Source organism: Vombatus ursinus, unplaced genomic scaffold (genome assembly GCF_900497805.2).
Source record: "Vombatus ursinus unplaced genomic scaffold, bare-nosed wombat genome assembly UNPS02001287.1, whole genome shotgun sequence".
NCBI classification, from domain to species: Eukaryota; Metazoa; Chordata; class Mammalia; order Diprotodontia; family Vombatidae; genus Vombatus; species Vombatus ursinus.
In genome coordinates, this window is record NW_020941065.1 from 5,439,895 (window position 1) to 5,452,231 (window position 12,337).

At 40.2% G+C, this 12,337-nt stretch overlaps 1 protein-coding gene across 1 annotated transcript in view; it reads left to right on the plus strand.

Moving 5' to 3' along the window:
- FBXW8 (F-box and WD repeat domain containing 8) overlaps nt 1-12,337 on the plus strand; it is a 112,469-nt gene that overhangs the window by 19,465 nt on the left and 80,667 nt on the right. The window contains exons 3-4 of the mRNA XM_027864177.1: nt 7,320-7,484; nt 11,292-11,380. Of these exons, the coding sequence (XP_027719978.1) occupies nt 7,320-7,484; nt 11,292-11,380 (254 nt within the window). The remainder of the gene's footprint in view (nt 1-7,319; nt 7,485-11,291; nt 11,381-12,337) is intronic.

Sequence of the window (12,337 nt, forward strand, 5' to 3'; positions counted from 1 at the left end):
AGAAATTACAGGATTCAGCGGTTGCTGATATAATTGAAGAGCAGGAGATAAATGATACCAAGATAAATAAGCTGTTAGGTTTGCAATGTGGAGATGTTGCTGTTTCTCTGGATAGAAAAGGCTAAAATGTGAGTATCTTTGGAGCCTGCTTATTAAAATCCTCAAATTAAGGAAAAGCATTAAGATCAGATTGAGGCCCTGCTTATCTTAGAACCAGAATCTTCTGTGCACGTAGCCATAGGCAGGCAGGACCTAGAGGGGATGAGGCATCTATCAGCACTTAACTGAAACCACGAATCTCAACAGAGAACTGAAGGAAGCAGGGTGGGGAGGTGTAGGGACCCCTAGAGCCGACCTTCAACTCCCTGAGCTCTGACTGCACCCGTCTTTCTGGAGAGGCAAGTGGACCTACCCAAGAACATCCTCCTCTCCTGGGGACAGCCCAAGTGAGCAGGAGATGGTCACACGGGACCTTTGCCTCCCTCGCTGCGTTTGAGCTCGAGTCCGACGGCTTCGCCGGCTTGGCCTCAGCAAGCAGACTTTGTGTGGGATCCTTGGTAAACACGTAACTAGAACAATAGTTTTCTGCTAGCTGGGCCTCCTCACCCCAACTCAGGCAGAGCTAATCAAGCTGATCTGGAGCCAAGGGCTGTTTTTTAACACAGCAACTCACAGTGGGGTTGTAAAGTGAAATGCTGGAGACATTTTTATTAGAGACTTCTTGCAGCTGAGGCTCGCTCAGTGGGGCTTTTACAGGGGAGTGTCGTGCCAGTTCTAGTGCATTAAAGAAAGGTCAGGTCAGGCCCTTTGGAAAATTTAAGCTTGTAAACTGGCTGGATTTAATATAATTTGATTTTTAGAAATCACAAAATAAGATAGATTTCTTTGGGGGGGATCTTTTAAACATTTGTAAAAGCTTTAGAACAATCTACATTTTTTTCTTTTCCTTCTCCTTGATTGCTTTAAAAACAAACAAACAAATCTTTAAGATGTATTTATTTTCTTAAAAGTTTTTCCCCCCACTCCTGTCCAATTTATTAAAGAAGTTGGCAGCATTTTAATATTTGCAAGACCAACCTTATCATTATCTGGGAGTTGAATACTCCTAAAATGCTGGAGATTCTCGGGGACTTGCCTAACACAAACAAGCCTTTTGTCCAGCTTTTTCCCAACACAGCCATAACATCTGCTTCCTTCTGAGCACATGAGCCTTCTGTCTCTCTCAGCACCTAACACAGTGCTAGGCCCTCAGTTAAGTGCTTGCTGTCTGGCCCTGCACTGGAATTGGATCCTAGGAGACATGCATTGATCAGGGCAGCCCCAAACTGGAAGAAAGGAGGGAAGAGAGGGCCAATAATCCCATTGTACTTTTCCCTGGGCAGGCCGAGTTGGAAATGTTATGTTCACATTTGAAGTGTTAGGATAGCACATTTGAGAAGGACATTCAGGATGGTGAGGGGACCAGTGAATATGCCAAGCATCAGTTGGAGGAATTAGGAATGTGGGTTGGGGATGGGGAGACATAGCTGTCAAGTATTTGAAAATTCTGTGGAAAAGGTCCTAGAACCAAGCCAGTGGGTACAAGGCACTGGGGAATAGATTTCAACTCAAAACAAGGAAAAACTTCCCAATTAGACCTATCTAAAAATGGAATGGCTGCCTTGGGGGATAATGAGATCCCTATCATTGGAGCTGGAAGTTCACTTGTTGGAGACATTGTGAACAGAATTCATAATTAGAGCGTGAGTTAAATTAGACTGAACCTAGTTCTGACTCTAAGATTCTGTTTTCTCTGAGGGCCCTTCTAATTCCATGAGTTTCTTTAAAACAACTATTTGAGCTTTGGAAGCAGCTAAGTCTTAAATCTGTCTGCCAAGTTTGACAGTTTAGGTTGAGAAGGTGATTTAAGTAGCCTCAGTATCCTCGTCAGAGTTCTTATGCCTTTTGTGCCTGTGTATCTTCGTGCATCACACATATATATGTGTATGTCTATGCTCAGAGTCTGTCTTTAAAACACAAAGCCTTCTTTTGCAGGCCCCGTGCAAAAACATGTCTTACTTCTGCCTTAGTTCTACCTTCTATCTGTGCCCATATTCATCCATAAAGTGATTTTTTGGGTCTTCTTCATATGTCCTTTATTTTTATTTGTATATTTATAATAGTCAAAATGACAGAGTCACTCAAAGTCGTCCTTAAAACAATATCCCTGTTACCATGTGCAATGTTCTCCTGGTTCTGCTCATTTTACTCTTCGTCATTTCGTGCAAGTCTTTCAATGCCTTTCTAAAATCAATAAAATCTAAAACAGTAGTATTCCATCACAATCATATACCACAACTCGTTCAGTCTTTCCCCAATTGATGGACATCCCTACAATTTCCAGTTCTTTGCCACCACAGAGCTGCTATAAACATCCCATTCACATTCAGTTATAATTACTATTTGTGAATTTCCTTCCATCTTATTTTTACTCACTATTTTCTTTCTCAGCCTTTCTTTTTACCCTGTTACCTTATCTTCTCTCCTCACCCACCTGTCCAAGAGTACCCCATCCCCTCCCCCCACACCCCCCAAAATCCTTCCCACTTAAAAAAAAAATGGAAATTTGACAAACTGGAAGACTTTCAGGTATTTATAACAAAAAGACCAGACTTCATATGGCATTTTTAAAAAAGTGACTCAAGTGTCTTGGTTATTATAGAAGCCAGGATATGGAAGCTGAATCAATGTTTGCCTTTGATTGACATTGCTTTGACATACCTTTGGAAGCTTCATACACTGTAATTCCCTTTATATGTTAATTTAGCTTTTTTGTGTTTAGCAAGTAGATTGCCAGTCAAAATATTTGAAACTGAGAGAGGAATAGGAGTGTTTGCATTTTGACTTTCCTGTGCTTTTTTGGGTTTCACCCTGTATCTGTTGTCACAGTGTAGGCCATGGCTCGGCGCCACATATACCATTTCGACAAAAGTCTCTTTACGAACAAAATATTTCCAAGCCCCAGTTAATGGTTTACTTTCTTCAAATATAATTTGATGCAATAAAACTTCAGGATGACAAAGGAATTTTTAGGAGTTACTTGGAGTTCATCGTAACAGGGGTTGACTTTTGTGCCAAGTGGTGTAGATGGATTCCATCTTGCATGGTCAGTTATTAATAATAACTGAGATTTATATGGCACATTAAGGTTTGCAAAGCTCTTTATGAATCATCTTTTTTAATCCTCAACCATCTCATCAGATAGGTACCATCGGTATTTCATCCCCACCCTACAGATGGGGAAACAGGCTTCTATTTGAGCCTAATACAACAGAACTAGTGAGTGACTAAAGCATGCTTCAAACTCAGGTCTTTTTTTTTTTTTTTTTTTTGGGCAGTTGGGGTTAAGTGACTTGCCCAGGGTCACACAGCTAGATCAGGTCTTTCTGATGTCAAGTCTAGCCTTCTTCCTTCTAGTCCACATTAGGGGGAGTATGGCAGGGAAAATCCCATAGGCCACTAAGGGGTACTACAGTGCACAGTGTTGGGGAGGGAGAGGGTAGTGCTGGAGGTAGGAAAAGCTGAGTTGGAATACATCTTCAGACACTAGCTGTGTGCCCATGGGCAAGTCCTGTCACCTCTGCCTCAGTTTCCTCACTTGTAAAATGGGGATAATAACAACATTTACCTCTTGGGGTTCCTTTGAGGATCAAATGAGACAGTATTTGTAAAGTGCTTAGCCCAGTGCCTGACACATAGTAGGCACTTAACAAAATCTTGTTTCCTATTCCCACCCCCCTCCCTTTACTTGTTGTCAAGAGACCTTGGTTCAAATCCCACCTCGGACACATTCTAGCCTTGTAACCCTGGGAAAGACACAGAGCCTCTCTGAATCCAGGTTTTCCCCTCTGTAAAATGGGCTTAATAACACTGTGTTGCTTCCCTTATGCAATTGTTGGGAGGAAAGTGCTTTGTGGAACTTTAAGTGTTATAGAAATGTAAGGTAATATTGTTATCCCACACACATTCTTTCCCTATTGAATCTTTTGAGACTTGTAGGACAGGTATGATTATTCCTGCTGTCTAAGTGAGGAAATTTAGACACAGAAATACTAGAATCTTGGAATTTTTAAGCTACAAAGGACATTAGAGATGATCTAATTCAAATCCCTCATTTTTAAAGATATGGAAACAGAGGGCCACCAAGAGGGATTAAGTGATTTGCCTAATTTAGTTGAAGAAAAAGCTGAGACTAAAGACTTTTCCTCATCTAGTCATTTTCTCACTGTACTACCTTGTTCTCTGAAAATGCAGTTGACTTTTATATAGTAGTCAATCAGCTAGCATTTATCAAGAGCCTACTATATGCCACACACTCTTGCTGTCAAGGAGCTCACAGTCTGATGGAAGAGAGAGCCCACAAACAACTGTGTACACATAAGATAGAGACAAAAATGAACTGGAGACAATCTCTCAGGGAAGGAGCCCTGGGAAAGGCTTCTTGGAAAAGGTGCACCAGAGCAGAGACTTGAAGGAAGCCTGGCGGCAGAAGGAGAAGCATGTTAGAGCGTTCCAGGGAGGGGGGCAGCCAGTGAAAATGCTGGGAGACAAGAGAGGCATATACAGGCATACCTTGTTTTATTGCACTTTACTTTATTGAATTTCACAGATATTGCTTTTTTTTATTTTATTTTTTTACAAATTGAAGATTTGTGGCAACCCTGCATTGAGCAAGTCTATCAGCACCATTTTCTAACACCTTGTGCTCACATCATCTGTCTGTGTCACATTTTGGTAATTCTTGAAATATTTCAAACTTTTTCATCATTATTATATCTGTTTTGGTGATCTATGATCAGTGATGTTTGATGTTACTATATTATTTAAGGGTGCTATGAACTGTGCCCATAAAAAATGGCAAACTTAATCAGTAAAGAGTGTGTGTGTGTGTGTGTGTGTGTGTGTGTGTGTGTGACTGCTCCACCAATCTGCCACGCCCCATCTCTTTCGCTCTTCTCAGGTTTCCCGATTCCCAGAGACACAATAATATTGAAATTAGGCCAACCAGTAGCCCTACAATGGCCCCTAAGTGTTCAAGTGAAAGGAAGAGTCAATTGTCGAGGCAAACTTCATCGTTGTCTCATTTCAAGAAATTGCCACAACCATCCCAGCCGTCAGCAGTCACAACCCTGATCGGTCAGCAGCCGTCGACATCGAGGCAAGACCCAAGGTTTTGACTCCCTGAAGGCTCAGGTGATGGTTAGCATTTTAATTAAGCCATACACAGATTTTTAGACATAAAGCTATTGCACACTTGGTAGATTACAGTATAGGTAAACATAACTTTTTTATGCACTGGGAAATAAAAAAAAATTCGCTTTATTGTGATATTCATTTTATTGTGGTGGTCTGGAACCAAACCTGTAATATCTCTGAGGTATGCCTATACTAATCACCTTCCCATCTCCCTCAGCCTCCTCTCTCCCCTCATTGGGAGGCTGGAGTACAGAACGCTTTACTCCACCCAAAGCTTTCCTTTATAGAGGGCTAAACATGATCTTTGCAGCTCACTGCACTTTCTGTGGTCGGCTCTGCTTGGTCTGAACTCCGTGGAACAAGATGCTCCCCACTCTGGGTACCCTCTGTTATTTCTCTCCCCATTCTTTCCAGCTTCCTTTTCTGTACTGTCTTACCCCATTAGATTGTAAGCTCCTTGAGGGCAGGGACTGTCTTTCTCTTATTTATATCCCTAGCACGTAGTAGGCATTTAATAAATGTTTAATGAATTGAATTGGAGGAAGAGTACATGGAGGAGAGTAAGGTATAAGGTGAGTAGAAAGATCCCAAGGGGTCAGATTAAGCAGGGCTTTGAATGCCAAACCCAAGATTTCATATTTAATCATGGAAGTGACAGGGAACCCCCGGAGTTTATCAAATAGGGGGGGTGATATGTCTCTGAAAAATCTGACTGGTAAATAATATTTTTTTGTAAGGGAAGTAATATTTTATGCACACCAAAGAAATTCATCATTTAAAGAAACTTTGTAGTGAACCCTTTTGTAAAATGTGGAATCCTTCTTAATGTGAATTTTCATTCCTTGACTTTTGGTTTGACAGTTTTGGAAACATATACATATACATATACATATACATATGTGCTTCCAAGTACATATTTAAATGGGGTATGCTTTTACTGCACGGTTCTTCTAACATTCAGAAGAACTCTCTCAGCTTCTGTCTGTCTTGTTCTTTCCTCAGCTCCCCCAACCTCTCCTGGCCTGGTATATTTGATGTTTAGAAATGTCCCTCAGGGAGCGTTACAGATCACAGGTTACTATCCACTGTGGGTCACTGGACTCATTTTATTAGATGTGAGTTGCAACCTTAGGCTTAAGCACAAGCATTAACCACTTGATCCTTTGTTACTATAATACACCATAGACCCCAGATAACATTTATCTGACTGAACCAGTTTCAGATTCTTGCCAACAAAGTCCATCCTTTGCAATGCAGCCAACTTTGTATGTCATTCTATTACATCGTAAATCTCCTTCCTCCAAGGGAACATTGAAAGAAAGCACCAGCCTCTAAGATGGCTCATTTCCCCTGGATACCAGTGGGTTTTAAAAAGGACCATTCTAGGCATAATTTCTCTATATCAGCCCTGCTTAGCAGCTTGCATTTCCTATAAAAAAACACAAACCCAAAAAACCACGTGGGTTAACAACATTCTAGTCTCATTCCTGCTATAGCCCTACTTTCATACTTGGAAAGTATTTTCAGACTATGAATATAATAGAATCCAAGTTCTCACAGTAGAGAGCGTACATCTGCATTAAAGAAGTGTGGTTTACTAACAGATAACTGAGTCACTGGTTGTGTTTACTATTCTTGTTTACTGCATCCCTGCATTTCTGAGCATGACTTTCCTTCTCTTTTACACAATCTTCTAAGCTCCAAATGAGAAGATACAATGCTTGTTGGCACTGAGAGTCTCTTATGAAAGATGTTTTGTAACTACAAAATATAGATATTAACACATTTGAAACTACATAGATTTTGCATTTTTATTTGGAGTCTTAAAACCTCTCATTTATATATGACAATCTGATTAAATGTTCTAAGATGTGATTGTAGGTACTAGTTCAACAGTTTTGAAGTCTTGGGAGAAAAACTGGAAACATTTTGCTTATATTTTTTTCAACACAAAGCATTTTGTTAACGAGGCATTTTACACTTCCATAATCTAGGGCGGTAATAAAGGTGTTGATTGATTTTTGGATGGCAGTGGGCTTCTATAATTGCATAATCTGACATTTATGTCACTTGGGCTGTTTTAGGTGAGCAGGACGTGGAAGGTTCTCGCAGAAGATGAAGTGTTGTGGTACACGTTGTGCCAACAGGAAGGATACCTTCCAGGGACCAGCATCTCTGACTGCTCCTGCTGGAAACTTGTCTTCCAAGAATCCCGGGCCAAGGAACACACGTTACGGACCAACTGGAAGGTGAACAGTGCCCAGCAGTGTTACCTGTGGGAGGCTAACTCTGTAGAGGATTAGAAACTGGAAGCCGGAACCTTTGAATGGCAGCATGAGGTTAAAGGCCAGAAGTGAAGGCAGCGGGGAGATGGATGAGCTTTTCCCTCAGCTCTTGGTGAATTGATGCCCATGTGGTTTGTGTTTACAAAACCGTCCCCCATTTTCCACAACAGCATTTAGGAGCGTCTTCTGACTCTCTACTGAATCGGAGCTATTCAGTTAATCTTTGTTTATTAGTCCTTAATGCAAGGAGTTCCTTTTTAACCTTCAATGATTCTTAAATTAAATGGAAAAAATGAAAATGTCACCAGTTTGGAGGTGATGGGTTGAAAATAATATTCTTAGTAAACGCAAGGAAGAGATTATTAAGGTCCTGTTTTCTGTTCGTCACTGGCTTGACTCCGTATCATTTATCACTGTAGAATCTCTTTGGAAGTATTAGATCATAGCTAGAAGTTTTCCTAAGAGGACTTTTTTCTTTTGGTAGGAGACAGCTGCCATGTACACTGTTTTGGAATGATGTTCTCAGTGTAGTAAGACAACCTGTTAATTTACCCCCAAATGTCTGCAGAGACTAGACTGTAAAGATATCCTCCCCCTACCCGCACCCCCAAAGATTAAACCCATGTGGAACATAGGGCCTGGTAGGCTTTTGGATTAACACCTTTTTGCTTATTACTAATGATGAGGTATACTGGTTTTTATGGCTAGTGGAGTGTTTTACTTTCATGCTTCTCTTCAGTAAAGTCATAACCATTGAGTGGGTACTTTTGATCTGGACACCTGAAAACTAGCCCATGTATACCGATTAAGAAATACTTATCCCAGAGGAGTTAGTGTATATTGTTATTTTCTCTTATGCATTTTAGCCTTGAACATTTAAACACAGCTATACTGATTCCATAGGATCTGTGCGCATCCATATTATAGACCTAAAATCATCACCCATAGGGTGCATGCAGTGGCCTAAAGGACTTTGGTTGAATATTTCTGGGGCAAGGTGTGCTTAGAAACTATGACAGTCCTTGAACTACTTATACTGAGAAGATTTCTCTCCAGATGTAAATTGTAGATTTTTTTAAGTAATCTCTTGCTCTGCTGTAGATAAGAAAAACATTTTCAGGTACAAAATGGACTTTAGAAATGTTAATTTCAAGACTGACAGAAAAGTAGAGAGTGATGCCATAGACGTGAGTCTGTATCACCAACACTAAGCATGGTGCCTAGTACATAGTAGACCCTTAATAAATGTTCATTGATTGATATAATATCTTTATAAAGAGAAGCAGCTATGTCAACTGAGACAAGAGGCAGGGATGAAGAGTAAAAGGAGATTAATTAGAAAAACTGGGGTTCGGAAAGCGAGATGACTTAATTCTAGTTGCAGGATTTATAGTGTGGATATGACCTGAGAGTGAGGAGTAACTCAGGGTAGCTGACCAAGCTCTTTGCACCCAAGAACTGTCCATGAATGAGGCCAGAGGAAGGATTATCATTGATGTAGTCTTGCCTCAATTTCTAGAATATTCTATAGAATAGTCTATAGAATTCTGGAATATTCTATAGAAATCAAACAGCATGGCCCTTGTTTTCTCAGTGTCCAGGAAGCTACTGCCTTTTCAAAGGGCAGCCTTGCCCCTTCCCGTTGGCATCTCTCTAGCCACTGCATTCCTATTTATTTGGTGCTTAATCATCTTGTGATAGCTCCTATATAGCTCCCATGGTTCTTTAAATTGGCTCATGTATGTGCCTTATCTCTCCTTTTCGATAGGGAGCCTCCCCATGCAATGGTCACTTAATAGCTATTTGTATTTTTAAAAGTTTGATTGATGCTTTTTGGTTTTTTAATCTCATTGTCACTTCCCAATACCCGAATGCTGCACTGCTGTCTAGAATCCTCCCTTATAACAAAAAACTACAGTTAAGTAAAATAAACTTACACTTTGACTGTCTTTGACAACATAACCCTTCTTTTGTACCCACAGTTTTTCTCCTTAGAGCAGGCAGAATGTATTTCATTATCTGCCCTCTGGAATCAAGGTTATTCTTACTAAATATTTCTTGAAAAATCAAATTAAGTCAAACTACAGATGGAAACTTACCAGTGTCAAAATATTGGGGAAACTTTGGTGTTGAGTTTGCCTTGGATTTGTTTGTCTTGGGCTGGAAATTTGTTTCATTCTGTCTTTTTGTGGGTTCTGTTGCTTTAGAATTTGTTTAGAGTCATTTTTTACAGGTATTTGGAGGGGTTTGGGGGAGAGCTCAAGCAAGTCACTGCTTGTACTCCACCATCTTGGCTCCTTGGATTCATTTCTCATCAGACTACTAGCAAAGAAGGATTAAATAATAACATTGCAATTAACATGAGGAATCATTTATTAAGTTTCATGTTGCCATGTAGGATCTTATCTAAAGTCTAGCATGGTGAGTTTATAAATGATGATATTCATTTGTTATACTTGGTTTAGATTGGAGTAGACTCAGAGACCACTGGTTCATTCAGTTCAGTTCAACTCAGCAGACTTAACCAGACATTTAATCAGTGTCCTGGCCCAGCCCCTGTTCTGCTTTAAAGATCTTGTAGTGCTGGCCTTATGCTAGCAGGTCAACTCCATTTTATTCCTATCACTTCTAAAGTTTGGCCTGGTATTTTCTGGATGAAATCTGTGAAGCTGCCCTAAAAGGATCTGAGAGTCCCAGGACTTTCCCATTTGGGATGAACCTGAAACTAGAGTTAAGTCTCTGGACCTGCTCTAGTACATACAGTACATACTGTGCAGCTCTTCCAAGACCTCCTGATGAGGTCCTCACTACAGTGGCACCATTGAAAATTGTTGGACTTGGAGACAGAGACCTTGGTTCAAATCTCAACCCTGCCACTTAATATGCAGGGTCCTTAGACAAATTATTTAATCTTTCCCGCTCAGGTTTCCTCATCTTTAAAATGAGGGGGTTGGTCTAAATCAGTGGTGTTGAAAGGGATCCCTGCAAGCCCAAATTGACTTAGAAAACTACAGATTAACATTATCTATGTTGTTTTGTATCTTGGGGGTGGCTAGGTGGATCGAATGCTGGGCCTAAAGTCAGGAAGATTCATCTTCCTGAGTTCAAATCCTGCCTCAGACTCTTCCTAGCTGGCAAGTCACTTAACCCTTTTTGCTTCCGTTCCTCATCTGTAAAAATGAACTGGAGAAGGAAATGGCAAAGCACTTCAGTATCTTTGCCAAGAAAATCTCAAATGGAATCATGAAGAGTCAGATACAACTGAAACAACCGAATAACAAAAAAATGTGTTTTTATTTATTTTGACAAACATTTCCCAATTACATTTTGATTTGGTTCCCAAGGCACAGGGAAATTGTGCATCTGGTCTAGATAACATCCGAGGTTCCCCCCAGCTCTGCCTCAGTGACCCTTTGTCCTTATGATTACCTGAGTGACATTAAACAGGCTAATTTTAAGAACTTTGATCTGTAGGGGTCTGAGTTCTAAGGGAGAGAATATGGAGCTGCATCTCTCTGTCTGTAGAGATAACTCTCGTTCTCTCTATTTGCGTATATATATTTATACTTAAACATGCACATGTATATGCATACACATACATACACATGTATATATAAACCCCTCTCTTTATTTTCCTGATGGTTAGAAAGATTTTGAAAATGGTAATGCAATTTAAAAGATTTAAAAAATTGCTTCTAGACTTACCTAGACATTTTGTTACTAGATGGTCACAACAATAGCATAAAAAAGTTCCCAATTTCTTTAATGCAGAATCGCAATGGTGCCGTGAGCCAGCTACAGTATGAGCTTGGTAAAGTTCTATGCGATGTCCATTCCTGTGACGGGGTTGTTATTGCTGGGTAAGCAAAAATGTTTTTACTTTTGCCTCTCGGTCTTGCTGTCTCTTCTGCTCCCTTGTCCTTTAGGATAGTGTCAGACAGGAACCTTCGACTGAGAACACCATTTGGCATTGCATCAGATTTTTGGGGTGGGAGGTTGCTTGTGACTCAGTTCTGCTGTCTCTAAGATGCCTCTCACTGGCAGTGTTCTGTAGCTCACAATGAGACTCAGACTGTAGGATCGGCCTCCTCTGGAGTGGGATCCTTAAGCCATTTGTCTTAATAAGACTTCCTTAGCTTTTAAATTACTCTTGTGGCATGTTGTGTTGGGTTTTCATTAGGGTAAATAGTTTGTATTTTATGAAGACATAAAAAAGTCAGATGAGGAGAAGAAGAGTTGGTACAAGCCAGTGTCTACACTAATTCTTTATTTTCAAAGCCTTTATTATGATGAAGGGCTGTGACCACACATTATCTTCCTTCCCCACCACACAGTATATATTTGCTGTTTAAACCGCCTTGAAGTAGGCCCTTTATGTGTCCTGATGCACTCGAAGTCCAGTTTCACTCTCACATCTGTAAATTTCTCTGCATTCTGCACAGAAAACCACTTATGAATTCTTCATAAATTGCTAGAGATGCCCACATGTTTTTCTGTAACACTATAATAGGAAGACCATTTTTCTCTATGGATCATGAATGTTTCTACTCATCTTGCCATGTACGCATTGTTGGAAAGTGCAGATTAGAACACTTCAGAGTTTTATTTCAAATTTGAGTGACTCACCTAAAAGAGTAGCTTACCCAAGGGGAAAGTATGCTAGGCATATTTATATTATAATAATAGCAAATAGGTCTGTTTCTTTAGGGAACATAGGGAAAGTTTTCCTTAAGTAGCATTTTTAAATGGCACTCAGATTGGGACTGAAATTCCAAATGGTAGGCAGGAGGATTTTAATGGACAATTAATGTTTTGGA